The sequence below is a fragment of the Rhyacophila brunnea genome, unplaced genomic scaffold, assembly GCF_057557595.1.
Source record: "Rhyacophila brunnea isolate RB1 unplaced genomic scaffold, BYU_Rbru_1.0 scaffold_11, whole genome shotgun sequence".
NCBI lineage: Eukaryota > Metazoa > Arthropoda > Insecta > Trichoptera > Rhyacophilidae > Rhyacophila > Rhyacophila brunnea.
The window spans coordinates 23,355,306-23,382,884 of record NW_028232763.1 but is presented as its reverse complement, the minus strand read 5'-3'; the positions used below and the strand labels follow the sequence as shown (position 1 = coordinate 23,382,884).

The 27,579-nt window shown below is 30.9% G+C and overlaps 1 protein-coding gene across 14 annotated transcripts in view; it reads right to left on the bottom strand.

Moving 5' to 3' along the window:
- Window positions 1-27,579, bottom strand: part of bru3 (CUGBP Elav-like family member bruno 3) — a 1,071,991-nt gene that overhangs the window by 10,920 nt on the left and 1,033,492 nt on the right. For 4 of the 14 annotated variants that reach the window (XM_085960105.1, XM_085960128.1, XM_085960098.1 and 1 more), the window contains 3 exons: window positions 4,264-4,407; window positions 1,404-1,578; window positions 107-283 (listed from right to left, as the gene is read on the bottom strand). In XM_085960105.1, the coding sequence (XP_085816231.1) occupies window positions 107-283; window positions 1,404-1,578; window positions 4,264-4,407 (496 nt within the window). Of the gene's footprint in view, window positions 1-106; window positions 284-1,403; window positions 1,603-4,263; window positions 4,408-27,579 lie in introns of all 14 variants that reach the window. The other 10 variants (XM_085960142.1, XM_085960146.1, XM_085960143.1 and 7 more) reach the window with 3 other exon arrangements.

The following is a 27,579-nucleotide window of genomic DNA, read 5'->3' as shown; positions in this document are numbered from 1 at the left end:
CGTCGGGGTGAGTTTCCAAGCGTACGGAAAAAGAAAATTGGGAGTCATGCGAATAAAAATATAAATAAATTAATCCTATGTAAGTATGATAAAAGTTTTGCCGTACGATGATACTCACGTCCGGTGAATGTCTGGTGGATGCCGTTAGTGTAGACGGTTTCCTGAGGAGGGGGCTGCCCGTTGGTCGTCTGCGCGGCCATGTTGAAGGTGGGCATCGTCGGTGAGGGTAAGGATGGCAGCGTCCCATTCAGGGGCTGCGCTCCACCCGTGCCTATCGCCAAGCCTGAAAGACATAATATTGCCATACCATCACATTAAAGCAAGACATTCGCTACCAGGGTATTATGAAGTTATCCTGAGAAACTTATAGCACATATTTGAAAGGCACTTCTCATTCGTTGCCCCGCGGTATAGGTAGGCCCAATAATGTAGAGAAACGTGGTTAGTGGTGAAAAATATGTATGTGTGTAGTTTAAAAAATGAGAAATGCTTTGAAATCAGAGTTGTTTTAATAATTTAAGATTTACTTTTCAAATAATTCTATGTTGTATAGCAGGGGTAGCTAACTTATTTGTTATTGCGAAAGACTTTTTACCTACAAAAATTTTAACTAAGAAAAAGCTGATTCAATTTGATATGACGTAAGTGGACCCAAAACAAAAATATTAGTTTTCATAAAATTTTATATTTGGGTTATTTTCCCGGCTAACATTTCTCTTCTTCGAATCTATTAGCTGTAAGTAAGTTCAGATCGTAGTATTATAATTTCATTTTCTACTTTCATCTAGATTAAAAATTGGATTGAAAGGAAAACATATATTGAATGTTTTTTTTTTCCAAAATCCTCCATTACGTTTTTAATTTCAACAGCATATTTTCCAAATTAAAATTAATATTATGCACGTGATAAGGTTTGGAATTTTGGCAACATCTTCTTACACCGTCGCTTAAATTATGAATATGGCTACGATCGAGCAAAAAATGCTTTGAGATTTACGTGTTGGCCATAGTATATATTGGGATATCAGTGATGTGGTCTTTGTCTTTTATATTTTTTAATATTTTTCATTATTAAGAAAGTCCTTACTCAAGGTTAGACACACAAGAAAAGAATAAAACATGTATGTAGTAGTAGCGTGCGGTGATTTTTACTTGTAGAGCTATTTAATAATAAGATTAATGGAATAAATACATATTTGATCATAACTAATTTTTACAAGATGTTATCAAGGTTTTTTTTAACTAATTGAATCTTGGTGGGAAATCGCCGAAGAAGTATAGTTTGTAATGTTGCAGCTCTTATATATTTTATAAATATTTACATAGCAAATAAAACATGGACCGCACGACACTGACAATAGATGTGGATTGAAATTATATTGAAACATAAAAAGAGTTCATACCCGAGGTGGGCGGTACGACGGAATTGGGCATCCCATTGAGTGCATGGGGTAATTGCGTGGCGAGTGCCGCCATGGGATTGATGTAAGTACCCTGCGCGGTCGCGGCCGCCATCAGCGCCGCTTGCTGCTGCAGCCACGCGTCGTCGCACATCTCCGCGTTGAACTTCGGCGCCATCTGTTGGCAATTCATAAACAAGTCCTATTTCAGATAAAAAAAGACTGCAGCCTACAAGTTTGATAATCTCTCGCTTTGGCGAAAGATGACTGAAAATACGAAAATATTATACAACAATTAAGTATAGTAGGTACTAAATAACAGATAAAATAAACTATAGGTACCTTTGTTATTGAAAATTATAAAGAAGTTTAGAAAATAATAAATAACGACTATTTTCGGCAAATCTCTACAGGCTATTTGATGTTTGTAACACGTAATTAATATGCAACTATTTTTAAATGATATAAATTCGAAGATGTTGGGATATAGAAAAAAATCAGTTTAACGTAGGTATCAAATAATGAGTTTATTCGTCACATTTCAGTATTTTTATGATAATTATAAGTGTAGTATAGAATAAGATTTTATTCAACATCTTTGTAGACATTACAATATATTTATAGCACAGTTTTAGGTCGAACAAGGATGCTCACATAATATATATCTTCATAATCTTATTAAACACATATTATCTAGTAACTGCAGTATTAAAAAATATGTATCACAGTTGGGTATATTACATCGCAATAATACAATTCACCATGTACTTTGATTCATCACAAAGAGCCAATTATATTGTCATTTTTATAATTTGAATAAGTGAACCCCGAATAATGCAAGAACCATAAATTAAACAACAAGAAATGCAAAAAAAATCCTGTGCTGAAAATATAAGGTTGTTTTTCGTCGGCAATCAATTTTCCGCGAACCGTTTTAGGTAGGTAGGTACATGAGAGATACATGTCATAATTAGCATTCATATTAAAGCCTGGCAGTGAATTCAAAAGTAACTTCCAACTGATTTATCTGAGAAAACATTTTATTAAATATGGAAATAATTTAGAATTCAGAGAAGGCGGTCGCAAACAGGCAGAAAAAGGATATTTAAATTAAAGTAATTATGAATGTTACCCAAAACCCGTTTCTCCTCGCCCTGAAAATATATTTACTGAAATCCAAATTACTCGCTGCATCTATAATTATCTTTTAAGGGATTCCTAAAGCCAACGTTCACATTTACTAGCGTTTACTGGTCGAAATAATTTAATTAAATTTGCACAGATATGATTTATACTTTTGCTTTGGATCTCAATTTAGTTTACAGCGAACAGCGAATTTGTAGTCCAATGAAAATCTAAATCAAAAACGAAATTCGGTTGATATTTAAAATTTATTCAACGCTACGTCTTGCTCTTTGTATGTAATTAATAGTCAGCCGGCCTTTTCGAAAAGTAATATAAGTTTTAATGGTATTTACGCAATATTTTTACAGGTATAAAACGGGTCTCTTGTCTAAGCAATCAATTTTTTATTTGATTAGAAAACTTTGCGATTTAATCAAAGTTAGATATTAAATAAACCTACTAATTTTCCTATGAACGGTTATAACATCTCTTGCTACACTTTTTCCACAATAAAAATAAATATTGCAACTCTAATTAATACTAAACCTATTTAAATATAATAGTTTAATATTGGGTTGGGAAATATAATAATAAATTGTAGGCGTAATCAAATGTTTGCTTTTGTAAAGTCTGAAGACCATGATGGTATATTTTGTCTATAAATGTATGGTAAAAGATCATGTCTATCTTTACATAAACATTATATTTATCGGTCAAATTAAATTCAGTTTATTTTTCAGTTTTATATATCAACTTGTGAATAATGGTAAGTTAGTATTCAATAAAGCATATGTGAAAACATGAGAAATCTGCCATTTTCCATATCAATAATGGCTAATACTTCAATTAGTATTTTTTTTTATTTAAATATAGGAAATATTTTGTTAAATTGTCTTTACTATTATTTTTTAAAGATTTCTTTCGATGATCTTCTGCAAAAAACACTTCAAACCATATAGGAGATATTGAATATACATCGAATTTTTTTTAGCATTACACGTAAAGTTAAGTAAAGACTACTTAAAAAACAATAAGTACATCATTTTAATTGAATTGTCTGTTATGATTTATGTGTAATACATATTGACAGTACGCAAAAATAATATGATATATTAATTAACAAGTAGAAAAATTATAACCAATTGAATTAAGATTTACACATTTCGTTTAAAAGTTTTTTTTTTTTATAAATATTATTATGTATATAATAGAGTGTGATCCTGGTTATTATATTTAAATTTAGTTTAACATAATTTTCTTTATTTGAACTTGAAGCGACTATTTTCAATATATCTATATGGTTAACGATATTTTTGTGTGTCCAGTGTAAACTAGTTGACTTTAATATTAGTTGTTGTGACCATGTATATTTAAATTAGAGTAATATACCCATTTTAATTATGTAATATATCTATTATTGCAATAGATATAAGCAAAATAAAAATAGACAAAAAGATTACAGATCTGCGAAATGTTTATACGTATTTTTATTACATTTTGGTATTATGTGTAATTTATCAGTTTTGGAAAATAGACGCCTCATTTAATCGATATATGTTTCATTAAATTGTATTATATTCATATTCCTCGTCAATAATTCCAGTCGAGGTTGCTTCTAATTTTAATTCAAGTCTATCGTCACCTATCGCATTAAAAGTTGTCAGCGCCACAACATTAAGTGGCTTTACCTGTCGATGGGGCTTTAAAGCTCGAGTGAATAATTAATTGGTGTGCTTACCTGAGCGTACGCTCCGTACGCCCCGAACTGATTGAAGACGAAAGGATTGAGGAGACTCATGTTGCCAGCCATCTGCTGCATTCGTCGGAGCTGCCTTTCCTTTTCAGTATCAGCAAACTTTACTACCAGGCTAGAAGACGCTCCCTGCAAAAGAAAGAAAATTAACGCTCAGACATGTATGTTGATACTGCGATATAGAAGAGTGAGTGATCACTTATATTGTAGAAGGAACATTTTAACCATTCGAGATTATTTAAAACTAAACTAAATTTATGAATAAATGAATCAGTGGGGAATACTATCTATTGAATGGCTTATTACAAACTAACAAAATAACAATACACAGTTAAACTCTGTATATCAGAGGTGCCTAATAAATCTATAACAAATATAATGAGCCGATCATGTTTACAAAGTTTATTTTAAATATTATTTTCGTATGTATAGAACATATTTATTTTCTTATGTCTCAAAAGTGTTACAATAAACATTTTCAAATTTATGCTATGATTATCGAAGTTGTATTTTTCACGCTATTCACTATTGCTATGTATGTGTGATGCTTAGAACACGGTCATATTTATATAGCTGTTGAAATTATCGTTGACAGACCTGGAAGTTACATAACATGTGTGATATAATAGATGAAAGTAAAAGCTTTTAATAAGGTTACACATTGTATATACCTAGTTTGATTATTAAAATTAGTTATAATAAATTAATATAATTAGAAAAATTACCAGATAGCTACGATATAGGTATTTTAATATATCTATTGCGATGAATATTCATCATTATGGGTTCCGAAAGATTATGTTGCTATGTGTTTCTAATGTTATGATTTGTGTCAATAGTAAGGTTACATGAAATTGAGCACAAATTGTCTGTGTTTGTCTCGGAATAATATACTTATAAAGCACTATGCCATACAAATGGATAGGCAATATTTTAAAGAGAATCAACAACTGATAAAAGGAATACAATAAAAATATAAAAAGCTCAGTCAAGAAGCCGTATTAGTATTCTTGCGAAAACCTCAAGCACAAGGTTATCAATAAAAGAAACCAATTTATATTTCGACAAAAAATGTAAAATATTCTGTTTTATCCAATAATGTTTCACAAAACCCAATACACATGAATAATGCGACTACTACTCATCGAAATCCAACGAATCGTCAAATTCGAAGCATTTGTAAAAAAAGAAGCACGAACAAATTTAATAAACGAAAGCCTCGAATCTCAACGAAAATGAAATCATAAATGCGAGAGATAAAACGTCTTTGTCTTCAAAAAATGTCACAGAATCAATAGACTGTTCAAAACCAATAAAGAATACTTTGTGTGTTTGCGATCAGATAAATAAAAAAATACGAATAGGTAAATAAATAAATGCGACATATCAACCGGAACGTTTCAATCGGCGCTCGATTACTTCGACTGGGATTACCCGTGCAATTTATAAACAAGCCGTGCATTTTTACCGATGCATTTCGAAGGCAATAATACGCCTCGCTAATCTACCCTTAATCGACTGCATTGTACGAATTCATCCATTATATGAACGACGCTTGCTTCCGAGGTAGTGAACAAATAAATTTTATCGTTACACTGACGAGGGAAAAATAGAGGCTGCACGTCGGCGGTAAAAAATAAGTAGAGATTCCAGCGCACAGAAGCATCTACCATCCGTTCGCTCTGAGGGTAGGTTTCTGCTGCCTGAGGGTGTATCGGTATTGGTAAGGGTAGAAGATGCTCTCCATTCCGCCCCGTGCTCCCCGAACCTCTCTCTTGTAGGGCTGCTAAATTCGGGATTTTCGTATACTAAGCGGTATTAATACATTTTTTGGTATTTATTGAGAAATTTGCAAGGAATTTCGCCTTATTCAGATTCTTTTGAACCTATATTGCGTAATAAATTTTCCGATAACTTTTATTCCGCTGCAAATAACTAAATATCCAATATCCAAAATTTTCGTATCGTACTCATAAATTAACTTTATGCTGAATTCAGAATTGCACTTCATTTATTATTATATTTAAGCATAAGATTATATTTTAATTTAAAACAATATCTACACTATTATATTATGCCTTGGATTATTTGTAACGGATGAGAGAAAACATATGAAAAATGTGTAAGTGAGAGCGAGGCAGGTAGTATAGTTATTAAACATACACGTATAACCGTAAATTCTAAATTTGAAAAATCGGAGGAATCGTTTATTTTTACTGTGTCATGAACAAAAATACATGATATTCTCATAATAGTTTGACAGACGTTTAGAGGACGATATCAGCATATCAAGTGATATTAGAGTATCGAGAAATTAATGTGTTGTCTAAGAGATTTAAGGGCAATTATACAAAGGATAGGGTGCTGTAACCTACTGTAACTTTAGGCGACATACACAGTCAATAAAAAATTAGAAAAATTAAAGATGAGAAAGAAGAATCTGCTAAGCATTGCTGCTTGACAAATTAACGATGGCGTGCACGGCGAATCAGAAGATTCTACTAAGAGAAATAACTGAGTCTGATACACCAGTGCAAAAACAGTAGAATTAAACATACACGTAAACGTATGAGAGAAAGAGAGACTTTGAGAAGATGTATGAGAATGTTGACCAAGTAATATTTGTTAATTTTAAAATAAATGATTTTACATAATATTTTAGAATCTACTGCTTTCAAAATAAGATCCATCTAGCTGGGACCAGATTTAAACTTAAAGAGGCCATAATAACGGTATTTTACAAAATGGTAAATATGTCCGTTTTGCTACTTTTTCAACCACGAATGTTTTGGTTGATTTGAAGAAAATGCATGATTTTTGCATATCATTGAGTGTGCCTTCTTATATATACTAATTTGTGGCATATTTGTCCTTGATATTATATTTTATTTATTGTAGTTAGTTACGTAAGTTTTTGAAATCCAAAAATTCATTCGCGAGTGGGCAGCTGCTTTGACTGTCTAAAAATGTTTTGTTTTTAAATTTTATTTTTCAGCCACTAGGGATTTGGTTGCCCTCGGCTATTGCACCATATTACGTATCCCGATCCGGCCTCGAATCTAGCACATACTTGGAAATTATTAATTATTTTAATCATTGTATATTTTAATATTAAACGGGACCTAACTATGACTAGGACAACTATCAGGAAGATAAAGAGGTATTATACAGATAGTATAAGCTTACGTTATATTTACAATCACATGAGAATCACTGCAGTTAATTAAAAGTATCTACACATTATCTGCAAAATATCTAAGTTATGAAACATACAATATAAATGAACATACATTGACTAAAAGTTTGTACTTGGAGGTAATATTTTATCATTTTGAATTTGAACAAAATATATTTAAGTCCGCTGTTTTATCCATACAAAGTCTGGTGTTGATAAATTGATCTGTTTATACGAATTGGTGTATGAATTCACTTGCACAGCCCTCTACGGAGTCTATCTACTCGGCATTGAATACATCGATTGGCTTCCACTCCGGCAAGGAGAAGAAAATGCAATGCAATTGAGGTTGGATTTAACGATTTCTAATAGATATACGGTGAGTACTGAGTACCGGATCCTTCAGAATCGCTTCTAGCCAAGCTTTGCCTTGGAATACTATAGAGACGGAGTAGCGCCGTCTAATGAATTTAGCTTACGGGGCATAATTTTTTTTTCGAAGGAATAAATCGTTCGAAAACCAAATCAAATCTTTCCAAAAATAACGAGTTTGAATTTCGAACGCCGGAATATTCGTATTTTTTTTTTGCTTTACGTGATGGTTTTTTGAGAGTGATTGAAATAGAATATTTATATCTTAAAGTAAAAAATGTATTTATTTTATCAAAACCTACATAGGTATATTCAGTATAAAAAATAACTAGTAAGTACTAAAGAATAATGTGGTAATTTGTAAATGTGAGTTAAATTTATAGGTAATTAAAAATTGGTAAAATTATTATAACGATTATATTATTTTCTGTACACTTTCATTAATTCATCCGAATAGCGGCAGGGTAAAATTGATAGAATATCAATATCTATGGAAACAAAAGCAGATAGTTAATTATTTATTAAGACTACAATTTTTATGATATTTTATTTTATTTATTTTCTAATCATTACGAAATTATATTTTGTTCTTTCGATATAAAATTTTTGTACTTACATAAAATTAATTAATATTGTGTAAAATCTGTATACATACTAACATACATTGATATAACAAAGTAAAATATTTATAGCACTTAATTCAAACAAATGTAATATAATTTCCCAATTTTCCCTAATACATATAATAATGTACCTAATGTATCTTAGTTTATAACGATATATTGCATTACACAACGAATTTTGTATTGTGTATGTCTTACGGCATAAAGTGAATATACACAATTCTTATAATAATGCGAAGTAGGTATCCGATGAAGGAACGCAAAATTATGTTCATATTAATTCTGAGTAAATACGCATTGCTACACGAAATTCATTTATACGGCGCATTCAGTTTTTTTTATGGATATTTCGGATACGATGTTTTAAATTAAACGGAGTTATTCATTCATTATTAGGTGCTCGCTTTCGAGACGTTCCTGTTTTTTTTCAAAGCGAAATTCTTCAATTGAAAAACACATTTGAAGAGTTGGAAAATGTTATTAAAAATTACTTGAATTCTGGCTGCATTTGAAACTCTACTCGAGTTTGAGTTACCTTGGAGACAGGAATCGGAGGCTTTGCAAAAGGGGTGAAATAGTCTGCGGCATTGAGTCGGAAAAGGAAGGAGCTGGGGAGAATTATTGGGTTCATTTTGTTTTGATGTCGGATAATGGTGTGTTTTTTGTCTCCAATCTGGTGAACGAATGGCGTCGGCGGCGTCCTTACGCCCCTCGCGCCAGGTAAGGTATTGATGACAAGTCACGTGACATCCGTTTGTTTTATGTGAAAAGCTTAAGGGATGAAATAAAAATGATCACACTGCGGAGTGGATATGGAACGTTAAAGGCTGGTGATCAAAGTGAGCGGAGGTGAGTTTTTCGTAATTTAGAATAACTCACTTTTGACAGGAAGGATAAGTGAGGGTGAGATGTCAAGTAATTCTGTGTTAGGTGCAAAGCTTTGGTTCAATAAAAATAGAAATTTTATTTTACAATAATATCCTACTTTATATTATATTATATTTGATTTTATTCGATTTCAGTCTTATTGTAAAAGTAAAATAATATTTTTTTTATGTAACTAAGTACCTAGTTATTATTGTATCCAACTGAAAAAGATATTATAAATATACACTATATTTTGTATACTATGGTATCGTTATCTTTTTTAGTTAAGTACTTATATGAATACGATACATCTATTTTAAAACTAATAAAGTTACTTAAGTACTATCAAGTTGTTCAAAGTTTTCTATAATAATAATCTGAACAAGATATATAATGATGATAACGAATTGGAGTCATATTTATTTATGTATAGGTATGTACATATACTACTCGTAAATTTGTATTATATATATAAATGGTCACTCTAGCCACTTTTGCTACGCCAAATATACAATGACAAGTGCTAGCGGTCTGATATTCTATGAATATTAAATACGGCAGCAAGGTAGTTTTCGACTTCAAAGCTGGGTCACGTTATAGGAGAATGCAGTGGGGAAATTACTCGCTCCGATGACTTTGGCAATAAGAACGGATTAAGTTACGCTCGCTTTGAAGCTTGAAGGCCTCCTCTAAATCTGTTGAACCCAAATGCTGACATTTCAAACAAGTTTATGTCAAATGCTCGCTCGCTCGGTCACAGCGAATCTAGAAATTTTGGATGGCTGAATATGAAAGAATTTAATAAGGAACACATCTTTTGTTATATCATATTGATAAGGGATCGATGGATACTTTTTTTCTCCATCGGACCGGGCATTCTTTTGTGAAGAATTTTCCGGCAGAATTTTCGACAGATGCAATATATAAAATATAATAAAAATAGAGGTATTTATTTTTTAGTATTTAGTCAACAAAATATCATATTGTGTGATGATTTTATACATAAAAGATATTTTTTTATATCTATTCGAATAATTTAACTAAATTCTGCATATTTACACTACGCCAATTGTTGGTAAAACAAAACAATTTATATTCAAACAAAAAATAAACACATTCTCATATTATCTCTTGGAAAAGAAGATATTATATTTTTTACTAATATTATATTACATACTTCTCATCGATCCTGAGGTGAAATAGTGCTCAGATGCTCGTTTATGAAATCGTGGGTACGTGTTCGACTTAAGTAGCTGGCAAAAATCACACGTTATTCATGATAAAAAGTCATCAATGATAAATAATTATTACGTGTTTCCGATGAGGTAACATTAAAAATGAGTCTTATTATTTATGTGGCCTTACTGATTCTAATGAAAAATGGTTATTCTTAATTCAGCACATTCTATTATTTTTATGGTTTCGTTCTTATGTGTTTTTACTTCTAAGACATCTTCACATAGGTATTCTAAAATATTATTAATTTTCAAGGAAATCATTTCGCAAATACTTACACTAAATAAAATTTTTGTTTTTAATCAAATTCAATGTTAAAAGTTGTTTTTTTTTATTATTTTTTTATGTAACAAAATAATTATCTGACAAACAATAAAAAATCATTAATTTGCGCCCAAAAAGATATTAGGGTGCACGCACACATTTTTAATCTGAGAGACGAATTGTTATTATAGGCGTCCAAGATAATTGGGCAGAATACGAGAAAAATGATTCGACGCAATAAATGTTCATCTTAATAAATGTATAATTTTTTATTCGCCGAGAGTTTGTAATAATAATAATTTTCGAGTTACGTAATTTAAAGCAGACAAAGTTTTGGAGATTTTATGAAAACAACATCCAATAAAAAATACCCGCGGTTAAATGAAAATTGCGCTAACTTTAATAAGGCGGTCGTATTTTTTCGCGGAGAAGTTTTAAGTTGCTACATGCTATTTCATGCTTGCCAAATGTTTTATTCATCGTCACTGTCATTATCAAAGGCACAACTGCAAATATACAGCGCAAATTCAACAAGCAACTAAGAAATCAGAAATAATAAGTTGATAAATAAATGTATTTATATATACACACATTTATAAATAGTTTAAAAGATTAATTAGATACCAATATTAATGAATATAGACAATTTGTAAACATCTTATGCATATATCCGATCGAAAAAATATTTTTTAGAAAAAAATATGACACCCCACGAGACTTGAACTAGTAACCGCTAGATTCGCGCAAGTGTGCTTTTGTAATTAAATAAAATATTCTAAGAAAGATTTTTTTCTAGTGGGTATATGCATGGGATATTTTAAATTATGTAGGTATGTTCAATATAGAGAATATTATATTCTCAAATCTTGTGAACGTTGAATAGAAGAAATAGTTTATAAAATTATTAGCAAATCTATGTAAATCTCAAACAAACTGTCACTAATAATTAATATCCTGTTTCCGTCCGAATGAAATGGATCATACGTCAGTGCATTTACTAATACTAGACTTTGAATAGGTAATACAATAGTAGATACCATAGTTAACGTTTAAATACTTTTTAGATAAAAAGTAGTGTTTATACTTATCGTAATTGAAATCAAAACGAGGGTTCATAAACCAGATATTTAGTCCTTCCCAAAATTTAGGCTTTCACCAAAGTTCGATTCGAAAGTAGAGCAATCATAATCATTCAGTGTCAATGTGCGCAAATCATAAAATCCAATTTGGTAAATGCTAAAAGATCGCAATCTCGTTCTTTCGTCTCGTCTGCGGTGATTCCAGCGCCGCGCTGAATCCATCTTTTAAACACAATGTCTTTCTTGATTAAAATTTTGTTACTTACATTTCAAAATTTTGGATACGAGCCAGATCCAATAAGACAAATAAAGTTAGTGTGGTTGATTCGCGAAATGAATTTTGTTTACTGCCAATCATCGGTGGAAAACCATAACATGACCATATTTTTACTACTGAAATAAATAATAAAACTTATTGTATTTTGGTATTTATACTATCTGTTTTTGATATTATTCGACAGTAAAGCTAATATGTGATATTTTTAGATTAAAACCATACCAATGAACATGCAAACAAAAAGACATATAGGAAACGGGTATACTATCGAATATTTTATCTATCTTGTTTTGCTTATTATGTAGATGTTATAAACAAAATTATCTAAATGTTTCACTACACACTATATTGTTTCAGGAAAAAAAAGTAACTATATTAGGTTGTACGTGTTTACACATAATGTTAGCAGAATAAAATAAAGATACAAACGTGGATATTAAATATGCAGCCTTATTGAAATGCATTTATATAATAAAATGTGGAAATATTTAGGTTTGTAATATAATTCTATAAAAAACAATTACCCACTAAAAATTTGCAATTTGCACCATTATTTCAACGTAGCCAGAGCTTATTTTAAAGTGTATTCGACTACATTATAAAGATGATATTACTATAAAAAGTGTATGAAAAGGGTCGTTTACGAAGGACATTTTAATTCTCACTTGTTGCGTCCACTAGTAAGTCAACTATCTATCTTATGAATTATCTAACGATTATTTGTCATTAAAATACGTATTTGACCAACTTATTGGGTCATCGCCCTAAAGGGCCTAAAGCCAAGCACACATATTGATTGAAAATATAACATATGAATTTTCGACAGCTGTTGAAATTCGAATTTGAACTTGAATGAGTTTTACTATGATTGAAATCTCCCTCCAAAATAAACATTATACAGCATTTAATATGTTATTGCCTGTTCGAGTATGGCATTATATACAACTGTAATAAATAAAAATCAATGAAAAATAAACGGCACATTAATTCACATTTCAATATATCGGTTGAAATATCTTTCATTCAAACGAAAAAAATATGTCTTTCCAAATAATATTATTATATACTCTACTGCATATAACTAAATAAAAGAAGCCCAATATACTTGAACAATAATTTTATTTGTGTAAGTATATCCTATCGGAATGTTGTTATTTATTCATTATAGATTATGGGAGATGTTTATTTTATTCGTTTAGTTTATATTATCTTGTTCGAAATTTTATTTTCCGGATTGTTTTATCTCTCCTTTCATACGTCAGATTTTTGCTTTATGTTATTTTATCATTTTATTCGATCAACGTGGTTGAATCATTCAAGTGTATGGTTGGATTGAAAACACAGAAATATTTTTCTTATCAGACCCACTGACAAAAAAAAACACAAATCAAAGTAGTATATATATTATGTAAAATGAAGAAAGCTTTCTGTAAAAAAAATATTTTATTTTATCGCTCAGAAGAATCATTACCTACCTAAATAATAGTGTAGCCATGTTTAAAAATAATTGTTATTATTTTGTAAATTAAACATTTATTTATGGAAGTTTTTTAATACTCATATTTTATAAAATGAAACTCTAATATTTTATATATTCTTCCTAGCACTAAGCACCGGATAGATAAGAGTCATCTATGGTAGATTCATCCACTTACCGCCTTCAGCCGGTTACTTCCATCGTTCGTAAGCCTTACTGTAGGTCATTTATACAATAAACTTATTGGTCTTCTCGTATTCAATTTTTATCCTAGTCCACTAAATATGAGACGTATTACATAGCCAGCCGATTGCAAACGTTTTTTTTGTTGACAAATCAAAGCTCATCAAAAAGCTTATAAAACTCATTATTGTAGTCCACGCAGAAGGACCAAATATCTTCCGAAACATTATATGCTTAAAATACTTGTTATTTCTGGGCATCATTGACAGTTGATGTCCACGTCTCTGGGCCGTAGTACAATACTGTTATGAACAATGTCTAATATTAACTGACTTTTGTATTTATTGACAATATGTGCCTAAATAGACAATTGTATGACCATTAGCCTTTATTGTGTTAAGAAAATAATCTATATTTATTTGTATTACAAAAATTTATACTATTAGATAGTATACGAAGTCACATGCCTAGAATAGGTACTTTTACAAACTAAATGAATTACACCATATCATAATAATTTATTAAACTGCTGCTCTCACATAATATACAATCAGCATTTTCTTTTTTATTAGTGAACATACTAAATTGATGAAAGATAAAAATCATTTACTTACTTATTAATTAGATTACAATATAAAACGACAGATAAATTCAAACACCTACCCGACTGACCCAATACAATGAGCGTGCGTTCGTCGTAATAATTTTCAAAGTGCTTGACCGTGACGAAGGGATACGGGGTTGAGAAAAGCTAAGGGGCGAAAGGGAGGTTCCACTGCACATTTTCCATTCAGTCCACGTACCAGGCCCGCAGAAATGCGTTCCTCGGAAAATGGGTTGGCCGAGAGATGGGAGACTGCGTGAAAGCTTTGATTTTTAGATTTTCGTGAGAGCTTTTTTTAACAGTGTTTCTAGCTAGTGCCGAATGGTAAGCGTATTCATAATAATAATGCAAAATATTCTAAGCGCGGGATCGCAATAAATTGAGGTTCGGACCATTTAAAGTGAACGTTTGATGTACCGTTCCACGATTTAATCTTTGGAAATGTAAATTGGATAGATACTATAAAAGAAGCTTTCTAAATTTGTAATAAAAGACTGTAGACATTCTTCTTTAAGGATAATCTGCTAAATTTATACTTGGCAATCTATGATATCAGCTTATAAAATACCAATGATTTATAGAGAGTGTAGCGTATAAGAAATATGCCAACAACTTTAATTAAACTTATTATCTTAATACTAAAGTGTACGTTATTTATTTAATAATCAAATGAAAACATACTATTTATAATACTTTATTTGAGGTAAATGACGTGTTGATATTAGATTTTGTATAATATTATTGTTTCGTTAAACATAAGATATAATAAGTATATTAAACTTATGTAAAAATGACAATAATAGTTAAGCACTTTCTATATGTAATTATTTTTTATTTAGTACTGGATAAATATAATGTAGTGTAATTTGTTTTATTGAATGTAGATAATTTGTAACAGTCTAAAAAATACATTTAGATAAAAGAAGAAAGGGTGATTCTTAGGTAAGTAGCTGTCTGTTTAAAATATTTTCCCGGTAAATGAAAGTTGTGTGCTCACATTCCTCTCTGTCCAATATTTAATGCTGTATTTAAAATGTATATACTTTATGACAATATTTGAGTATAATAATAAAACCTAGTATGAAGTAAAGCGATCAATAAATTGCATTCGCATTGGTTAATTTTATTGAAACGGACTAGCCTTAAAAATATATAAAAGGGAAGTAAAAACGGCTAGGCGTTTTAGTATTGACAATTTACTTAGCATTCGATTCTTTGCTTTTTACGATGGTCTTGTAAAACGGACATAAAAAAGCTCTTTGCGAGTAGAGTGCCGCTTTTATTAGAGGTGTGGAAACAATAGATTCTATTGGAACGAGGAAAGTCAATGAAGTTTAATTTCTATCTCGGTAATCTGGTATCGGAATTCGGTGAAAACATACCCAAGCACATTGTTGTGGGTATTTTATTTTATATGGCTATATTTTGTACTTCAAGTGTTACTATTAAACATAATATATTATAAATATGGCCCCCACATCCTAAAACGAGCCCCCAAGCTAGAATATTTGGTGGGGCCCCCTATCTATCGCAAGGCAATGTGACGCTATACAAGAATTTTCCAAATGGCGTTCGAGGTAAAATTATGGGAAGTATAATTCAATTTTTTGTATTTTTGAAAACGTCTAACTACTCGAATTATGGAGATGTCGAGTATCGATACACAATAATCAAAAATTGTATCGCGCAACCACAACATATTACAACATATTACAACGTTTTTCTTAGCTCGTATTCTTATTTGTCCGCTAGTTCTTTGTCCGGTATAAATCTTGCAATCGATTTTTAATTAACTTCCCGACTAGCTAGACATTTGAAACTTTTAGAATATATCAGAACACGATGCCAATGCATTTTTTATTACTTTTAGCCATCTTTAAGTAGAATTAAATTCATTTTCAATTAATTCTGTTTTGTATGAAAAGTTATTTAGGAAGAAATCGGTAATCCAAACCACTATTATTGGTTGCTAGGAAATTATTAATATATACGTGCGTTATTATAGAAATCAATATGAGTGTTAAAATGATATTTCAGTATTATTTCTGTCAAACACATTTTTTTTGATCGTTTAAGCTAGTCAAGTCAAGTTTATATGATTCAACAGAAAATTTAAAAACGTTGTACATAAAAAGTTCTTTTTATCTTGTAATTATTACATTATTAAATTATCTGTTTTTGATAAAATCTATTATTAAAAATTGGTGTTGAAATAAAATCGTTAAGGTTAAATGGAAAATGGTTAGGAAAAGCAAATTTTCGTATGATTAACGTTTGAATAGGAGAAAATACATTATTCTTTAGACAATTCAACAGTATGAAAATTCATTCTTCACGGGGGTCTACGAGGGCAAGTGAGTAAGTACAGGCCACATACACATCGTCGCTCGTACGTGGCGGGTAGGAACGGCGTTAACATTTCAATGAGGCCGTCCCACAGGTGGTCAGTTATTGCTTCTCTCCTCCTCGCACCCATGCTATTGTCTTTGTTTAGCGTCAAAACCTTTTAAGGTACTTTTCTATTTACTTTTCTGAAATGCATTGCGACACATTTGGCAAAGATTTTATCGACAAAGTTGCAAATAATATTGGCAATTCATTGTACGGTGACATATTATATAATGAATTCGTTTATAGTTGGGAGTTTTTTTGTAATGGAGTGGTTCTTGACTATATACATTCAAGAAATGTAGGTAAATCACTAATATTTATTTGAAACACATCCATCGTTATACTATTAAAATGTACTATTAAGTCTGGCAAGTAGGTACATTCGTCTCTGTTCTGGCAGAACGCACTAACTGGAGAATACTAGTTTTGAGTAATTTGACTTGTTAAAATGTTTGAAATAATGGTCTATCATGTGAGTTTATTAAGTAATCGTAAAAAGAATAACGTTAAAATAAAAAATGTTTATTTATTAAGAAGGATTCTAGACGGTAAAGTTTGAAATAAGGAACATTTTGGTACTAACTTAATATGTAATTTTTTCGAATTAGTGTCTTCTGCCAGAACAGTGACGAATATATTGTTATTCAATTTGTGTATGAGTCAGAGTATGGACCTAATAGGTAAAAAGTGGCTGACACCCATTTCTCGTAAAAACAAAATCTTTTAATACAAACCTCCACTCTGTGAAGGTCCATAATATGATCCTAATAGGATCGGACATGGTCGGAAAGGTCAAAGATTAAGTAGTCTCCGATTCAAAAGTAAGGCAAGGACAAACCTCCGGCTACGTCAAGAGTGATTTCCTACGTGATTAATATGATGATAATTTGATTACCCAATAATTATTATAAATAAAGCTTAGTCCACGTGTGGCGTAGTTAGTAAAGCACGTGTCTTCGAAGATGTAGATGCCAAATGTTCGATCTCACGTCTAGAAAATTTACATGCTATTGTTACCATGTGTTTAATCCAGAGCAAAAACCTAATAGGTTAGGGCGGTTAGGCGATTAGGTAATATCCATTTTCTGTAAAAAGCCTCTTAATAAAACCTCCATTTAGTTTACGATCATTTGACCAGCGAGCGAAAAATAAGTATTTTTTTATTATTCAGAATTTAATTGAAGTATACGTGGTTGGGCTCTACTATAATGGCTTTAAAACAAGTAAATTCTACAACAACTAATTACTAAGTAGTTATTTATGTAGACAGCTGTTTCAGGTAATGAAACCATTTGTCAAACGACACTAAGATGACTTATTTAGATTATCTTCGTGGAATGCCATAATAATAAAATAAATAAGAAAATAATCAATTATTGTAACATTATTTATATTTCACCCTTTCAACATTTTGTTTATATATATTATATATTAAATGAAGCTAATTGATTTTTGCAGTTGACACTTTTGTAACTGGGGATTAAAGTTACGTTATTTTAATGCACCTACAAGTCATAGTAAGTACCCGCTATCGACTGATGTTATTTTAGTATTGAAAATTTAGTACTTATTTAAAATTTGTTTTTTTTTTTGTTTTCACATGTTTATTGATGAATTTTGAATGAATATATGGTATCTTGAATGTAGAAAATAGTTAAAGTTTCATTTTTATGGCATTGAGTAAAATTGTGATGTAAAATATCATCTATCCACACAGAGGAATGAGTGTGTAAAAATAAACGTTATAAGAATATGTTTCCACGACGTAGACGAAACAAAAGCTTTTAGGTATGCCGGGAACATAAAGTTTTTGATACATTTTTCATATCAATTTCACAAAAGCAAACACAGTTTGTGCCTCGTCTCCCTGATTACATTCGCTATACGCGAACGAAGGATGTGCCTTGATAAAAAATGGCCGCAAACTCTCAAAGCGACGTCAAAATACCTGTGCGCGACGTATTCTTATTTATGAAAAATAAGAGCGTCTTAAAATTTGAAGATTTAATATTTGATGACTAACGGGAGCGGAAAGTCGAAAAACTGAACGTAGGAGGTTTCCGCTACGTCACCGGCAGAACCTTCATTTCCGGGCGCCTAGGGAATGCAACCTGGCAGCGAATTCAATTTACCCGCCGCTACAGTTTTGGAATTTTCCCCAAATGGAATGTGATCTAATGCGATGTAAAACATAACGGAAGGAAGAGAAACAAAACGAAGGAAAGTATTATACATCGGAAAGAATGAAAGCGAACGAAGAGCAGACGTTTATCAACAGTAGTTAGTCTTACATGGGTGCCTACGGTGCGGTACTCAGACGCCGTTTTTTCTTTCTCTCTCGCAAATTACATTGAGCGCCATCTAACGGGGAGTCCCGGGACGAGCGGGCATCCGAGTAAGCTTTAAATAATGAGATTTTTTAAACGTCAGATAACATCAGTGATAAAGGATGACAGAGTGGAGCGAACCTCCTTTATAACCGGAGAGGGCAAATACTGCGGCGGACCGCACGCCCACCGACACTCACAAAACAACCTATTCTAAATAGACCCTATACAAATAATTCCATTTCTAAGACGGAATTACAGGCAATTACAGTAGACAGGATTCAATTAACATAGGTCCGTAGGAATATTGTCTTCTTGGCAACGTATTACAATTTGATTATTTTATGTATAAACCTAGAGAAGATTTATGACAAAATCTGACTTAATATTACAAAAACAAAGAAAATTTTGCCTGCATCACTAAATTAATTTAATTACACGATCAGACAAGTGTAATACAATTATTATGGTCCAACTTCATTTTTACACCTCTCATATAATATATAATGTAACTTAATAATATTGAAATATTAAAAATAACGCTCATAATTGAATATTTTACCTATATCAAATTAATTGAATGCCGTTTTTGTTGTGGAATTTTAAGTTCTCCACCCATCTGGTGGTTGGATATTAATCCCTATATACTCTGCGACAGATGGGAGGGGGGGGGGGTCGAATACTGCGTTCAATGGTTCATGTTTTCCTAGATTTTTTTTTAAATTATGTCCAGTCGTTTCTTATTAATTGAGTCCTTCTGTGCCTGCCTTCAGTGGTGGGTTAGGAACAATTATTTTCACGTTCACGAGGAATAATTATTATTAGCCATTCGTTCAACCTAATATACTTAATATAATGGAATTTGTATTATTTAACTAACTCACTATAAGGTTTGAAAAACTTAACTAACTAAAATAGTGTAAAAATAACATTGTATAATAAACGTGGTAATTTATAAAATTTGTTTTTATATTTTGAACTGTTATATTATTCGATGTCTAACCAACTATCTACAAATAAATGATTACCAAAATACAAAACTACAGTTCTTCTAAAAAATTCCCCCTGGTACTCCATATACGTATACATTTAATATAAATAGAGGATGGACTGATAAAAAAGGCGGCACTCTTCTCAAAGAGAGTGAATAGACAACGAGGTGGAGTCCCTTTTCTTTTTGTGCTATAATCCGAATACCGCTCTATAATAATGTGACGCCCGTGCATTTTTAATGATTATTTTTCCTAAAAAAGAGAGAGACGTGTCTACTGTCTTGTATCCGTGGGGAAAACGCGAGGCGTCCATCGGTGAAGTTCCAAGAAAAGCTCAACATTTTATGTTGTACAATCTTAAACCTGGACATTTATTTATTATAGCAGAAAGATATTATACAATAATTGGTATACATATTGTATTATACTTATATTTTTTATTTACGGATAATCTCATGGCCCCGGGCACAAGGAAGGGGCTGACAGGGCTCTAGCCAGGGGGCCCGGGATCACGGGGGGCCCGACGTGGTGGGTAGACCAGATAACTGAGATAAACATAAGTATATAACACATTTGATATATATTTGAATATAATTTTAGATTCTTAATACTCAACAACTCCACAATTTTATTCAAGATGCATTAAAAATACAAAAATCGCTAATAATACACTGAATTCCCTTATTTTAACTTCGACACCACTTAGAAAACACCACTGTAGAATCACACTGCCTTTAAACATAGCGATAGGTAGGGGGGCCGCTAAAGAACCTAGCCTGAGCGCCCGATTCAGGATGTGGGGACCATGCTTATAATACTATAATAATATAACACAATCTTTATTATTATGGTGGTAGAATAATGAGGTTATCTGTTATATACAGTTACTTGTATTTGCTTACTATTTACAATTACCTTCTAAGCGGTAAGCTGACAAAACCAGCAAGGATCATCGTTATATTATGTAAATTAAGAAGTACCTATATATACATACGTATTGTGTTTTATTTTAATTAATTAATTAATAATTTATTTACTTTTATTGTAAATAATAATATGATACATTTCTGTATCAAAACATTAAAATCATTTATTTGCAAATTGAATAATATAAAGTAGATGTTATTATTTAATTACCAATATAATTTTAGTATAAAAATCATATACATCTAATTATTATACTATTTTTCTTTTGTATTACAATTTTAATGAAAACGTATCGATTTTTTTAATAAATTTACGACATTTGAAGGTTTTTCCATTGTTACAGATTATTAGTTTTTTTATTATTATTAGCCAATCAAGCAACATATATCACAGTCCTATTGTGTAATATCTAAGTGCGTACCTAATTAAATGGATGATATGTTATTAAAATAATGAATCACGGAGTTTACAGTATTATAGAGGTTTAAAAGAATATTTTAAATTAAATCAACAAAATAATATATATTGAATAAAAATGCATAATGATATTTTGATGAGGCATATTTCCTTGAAAGGAATCTCAAGAACGTCTCTGATGTCTGAGAATGAACGAATATCTGTAAACACACAGTTCCGCCTCACCTGATAATGTAATGGCCGCATTCTTCAGGGGATGTTTACACCCCCGGGCTGCTATGCAAAGAGGAAGCGTTGCAATTAAGTGCAAGTAATTTGTTTCGCGGATGCCCGCGAGGACGCTATACGTTCGTGCCAACGCTTTCGGTTTTTATCCTCGAGTATAATATTAATCATAAGATTCTCTGTATTAGGTGATGTAGTGCCTCTCTCAGAGTACACCAATACACTTAATCTACTCTACTATGGAAGAAAAATACGTGTTTTTTTAAAAACAATATTATGAAATATTCCCGCTTTTTAAATTGCTATACATAGACATTCTGCGTTATTAAAATAAATAACATGAGGAAACTGAGAAATAAATTTGAGTCTTAAAGTTTACAGTAATACAGCAATGAAATAAAATATAATAATTAAATTATATATTCATTAAAATAAAATGAACTATACTTTAAAATGATTTATTGAAACCCACGACTGATTTAAGCCAATTAAAAGGGTATATTATATTGTCAGCAGATACTAAAAAAAATGTTCATTTTTTAAATAATTTGGTAAGTAAATGATAAAAAAATATAAATCTTCGAATATTATCTCGAATTATTAAATTAAATTAGTAAATACTATTCGTTAAGGGCAGCAGTTATCTAAGTTTTAGACTCAAATACATTGGGAAGACAAACTTTTGATGGAAGGCCGCATTAAATTAGCTATACCATAATAAAGCCCTATTCAATATTCACTTTAAAATACTCATTATTTTTTGAAAATCTAATGTTACCATCTCTAAAAACTGCTCAAATTTATAAGCATAATAAACGTATTCAATCTTACTAAGATATGATTAGCGGGACTAAAGTTATTTTACTTGATCAAATTTTATAATTTTATTTCTACAGTAATTACGTACTAAATCATTAAACACAAGTTTCAAACTTCAAAATAATATACGATTATGTTAACTGACAATACTAATAATAATATTAGGTATTATGTAAGGTAATTTATTACACATAAGAAGTCATGTGTCTATCAAGGTTATCTGCTTAATACGATATGCGATTTTGAATCCACTATTAACAATGACAATCCAATTTCCGTTCGTTGAAAAGTTTACAAAGGGGGGTGTTTTACATACGTCAAGCTGGAAGCTACCGGGTAGTGATCGCTGGTAGCCTTATTCTAAGCGTCGTGCTTAAGCACTGGCTTTATCAGGAACATGGTGTTAATTAGAAAAGATTTACCAGCGCATAGATCTTTTTACGAAATAAGCGCGGCATCTACAGTCAGCCCAAACATTGGATACGCACGTATATGTGTAAAATATTATTACTAACGATATGTTTTCATGTAAGTAATAGAAATTATTGTTGTTCAACAATGTACTTGGCACGTACCTATAGTGGCGATTGTGCCAAGTTAATTATTTTTTGAAAAAAAAATGGCGACTCGCGTTCAGGTTGAAGTCTGTTGCTTTGTTTACATAAGCAAACGTTTATATTAATCAATGTTTTACGTGATAATTCATCATAAAAATCGTCAATATATTGTTTTTGGCTGCCTACATAAACTTGACAAGGGCGTATATTTTCAAAAGTATTTATAGCTAAATTGTATATTCAAATGTCTACTTTGATACGGCAATATGTGAAATACATGAAATATCAAATTAAAGTCGAATTTAATAAATTATAAACTATCCAATATGAATAGAATGTCATACTAGATAGTATGTAAAGATCTCTACAAATGAACGTGCAATGCAAAATTACGTGTAGCTAACTTAATATCAGATCAGACGTTATTTTTTGGGTTAAATTTCATATTATATTTAGGTTCCATGAATATAGAAAGTTATTTTTCTAAAAAAATGTATACAAAACAGCACTAAATATACAGCTATTGGTTAAAAACGTGAGAACCTACTTAAAATGATAATAGGTGAGTAGACTTGGTTGATAAACGTAAAAAAAATAACTCTAGTGCTATAGAATAAATAGTTGTGAAAGTTAATTATATTGTAGATAAAATAATAATCGTATACTATTTAATTAGATAATAATTTTTTTTATTCAAATAAATTTAGACCAATATAAGATCTACTACGGTGGGTAATAGTATATTAACAATGGAATGTATAGTGCAGGGTAGTTCATTCATACACGTTTTCGACTGCGACTGTACTATGTAATATGTCACTGAAGAGGTCGTCCAGAGGTAGAATATTCACCCGTGTTGGCGTAAGTGGATTGGACGTGGTACGTATGTTATGTAGAATTGGGAACACGTAATTTTGTTTATAGCAAATTTAATCAATGGAGTTCATTTTTCTCGTGGGCCGGCGCAACTGGAAGCGCTTAGATGAAATGGAATTCTGATGGAGATCGTACGTCTTTTTGTCACCCGGGCTCATAGTAATTTCCTCTCAAAACACTTTATTTGATGGCGAACATTTTGAACATACAAATTTCATTTGCCGAAAGGTTTCAGGCAACGTATGCCAACTTTATCAATGACTGCTCTATGCGTGTAAATTTATGTGGAAAAATGCACGACTTACTTGTTTGCAGCGGTTTGTATTGAATTATGCATACACAGAACATCGAGAACACTTTTCTTTAAGATATAAAATTACTTTAAAACGTTGTACGCGATGATTCTTATAATATTATCGTCTATTGAAAAAGATATATAAATAGTTGCGAATGTGACGTAATTGAAAAAAACACATGTTTTTCAGTCGAGACAAAAAACTAATATTCGAAAAACTATTATTTGGCATTCGTTTATTTGACGGAGGATATTGATGCGGTATTTAAACGAATTTCAATTAATATAATTATCATATGATGACGATTTTGAAAACTTTAAAGGAAACTAAAAGAATTATTTATGTATATGTAGCAAACACAAATTTAATGTAAAGTGAAAATACGAGTATAAAGTAAAAAAAAGTTTAATGTATTGCATGTTAAACGTAGAGAAATGCTTCCGAATATTTTGTTAACTTCGCAAACGCGTTAAATCGATGAAGCACATATTACTTTTGTAAGTACCTAATATTTATTTGTGCATTTATAACAATTCAAAACCACATTGAATTTATTCAATTCCAGTATCATATGCATAAAATAATAAAGAAGAAAATGGCTATACCTGGGTATATTTTCTTTATGGAACTTGTGAAGCTACACATACGGTGAGATAATACAGGAATAGTGCAAGTTACTCATCCCTTTTTACAGTAATATTCTAAGCGTTTGATTCATTACATCGAATACTGTATACATTGCCAACAGTTTTTTTATCATATATAATATTATAAATATTATATTCACAAAAGAATACATATATTGCACATATTGCAATACATCTAAGCACATATATTGCCATTAAATCATTGTTATATGATTGTATTGTATTGTGTAGAACGAAATTAACACCCCATATATTATTCGAAATAGCATTTGCAATATTTTATATTTATTGTTATTTATTATGAAGTTTAGATACTTACAAGAAATCTGTATTTTGTGATAATTATGACATATCTGCAATTTATTGTCGAAATTGATATTTTGAAAATCTGGTTTTTATCTTATAAGAAAAAAACAAAACACTGACAAATTTAATACCTAATGTTTTAAACTATTATTATCACATAAACTCAATATGTTTGATATAATAATATCGTTTAGTTTTAAAAAGGTATCCAAAATAAATAATTCATTCAAATTTTTGGCTCTCGTGAAAAGTTGATAGTACATATATATAATATTTTTATCTTCATATTATTTCCTGAACAGTAAAAAGCACAGATTTTCCTTTGTTAAAATATATTGAAAAAAAATATAAACCTAATTGTTTCGATTATAACCTAACGAACAAAAACAGTAGCATAGTATGTATTATTTTAAAACTTAGTGAACGTAAACAATTTATTGAATTGAATGTACCGCTTTTGTAATTTAGCTATCAAAAAAGAATGTGTAAAAAATACTTTCTCAATTTTGTGACACGATTGAAAAATGCTTTAGGAACTTCGTCTCCTGAAAACCGTCGATTATTTATAAAAAAGCGCCTCGAATTTTTTCCTCTGAACGTAAAATATTTAGCGAAGGCATTGTTGTTTATCGATATACATCCACTTCATTGAACAAAGAGCGCGTTCATTCAACAGCTGAAAAATACGCTGCACCTAGGGATCTTTTACATTACACATTGGATAGGTATTTCAATACTTTGGAATCGCTACTTTTGCGTTCGCTATCATTGTCGTATTAAGTTCGGAGCATAGATCTATTGAAAAAAATAGTATGTCATTCGCACTGACTGGCAGATTCGTAGACGTTATTGTTCTTTATGGAAAAATACAATAGTTAGAAGAACCAATTGAGTTGAAATTTGAGCTGTGGAAAATCCCGGATTCTGATAAACTATTTATTAGTACTTTTGTATATACACACTACATCTGTTTGTTCAACTTACTTTATTAACAATTTTATGTATAAGGTTGTAATAGTTCGTAGTACGTCTATTTCTCGAGTCATTGGTTTATAGCCCATCCATGGACTGACACCGTATGCGGTTTCGAACCGTGTGCCATACTTAGCTTATTTTTTCTGTTCATGGAAATATACTTTCACAAAGTATATTATAAGCATCTGATTGTATCGGTTTGTACTATACACTTCCACTTACAAATTTAGTGAAAATATAATATTTTCATGAACAAAATCATAAGTTTAGTATGGCACACGGATCTAAACCGCATACGGTTTCAGTCCATAGATGGCCTCTTAGTTTGATTCCATGTCTAGAAAAGAATCGTTGTATTTTCAATATTTGTTTGCTTCAGAGTAAACCTCATATGAAATATAACTATTATTTTGACCTAACCAGGTCCAGATGCTCTGTTGAATAGGGAAAATGATAATTTTCTTTCTTATCTACATCTAAAAAGGTTCCAATACGATAATATAAAATAGGTACCGATATAATCTTTTACAATATCAAATACCGATAGTAGTTATAATAATTAGTTATATTAAAATTTTTATCAACATTTCTTCATCAACTATTGCATATAGGTATTTTTCAACTCTTTTTGTTCTATCTATTGTTGGTTAAAATGTTTTGATATTGATGTCATCCAATACAAAATTGTATATGCCTGTAAAACCTTACGAATTGGCTCCTTTAGAATCTAAGTATTAATGATTTTTTTTGGCTACCAATAACGTTATCGATTATTCAATACACACACGTTATTATGTACCTATATGAATGGGTTTTTAACATTTCACTATGTACCTAGTGAAGAGGATTATTTAATATTTTGTACGTATTAGTATCAGATTTCTTAGGAGTCGTTGTGTCACGCCTGAGCTTTTGTGGAATATAATAATATGATAGTACCGGGAATGGAATAAATGGGAACGTTTTGCTTCAGATTCGATTTCGTGTATTTAATTATGTACCATATTATACTGACAGCATGCATCTCACAGAGTATAATTGTGTAAGAAAGGTAGTCCGAAGAGTATGTCAGTCTTGTATACCTTTCGTATTGAATTATTTGCCATCCACAATGATGAAATTGCGCTATCATTGTATTGTGGCTCTTATAGATAATATTATGGTTTTGGGTTTTTGACTGTGTTTTTGTTTATGTGTAAAATTATATATTATTATCGTCTACACCCTACCGCTATACGTTTGAATGAATTGTAGTATCATAGGAGACAGAGAATGCAGAATTGATGAGAACTGAAATACATAAACCCGCGTTGACACGTTATGAGTACGATGCGAGTACACTCGGACCGCATTATACTCTTTCGAGATAGCTCGTATAGGAGTAATTAG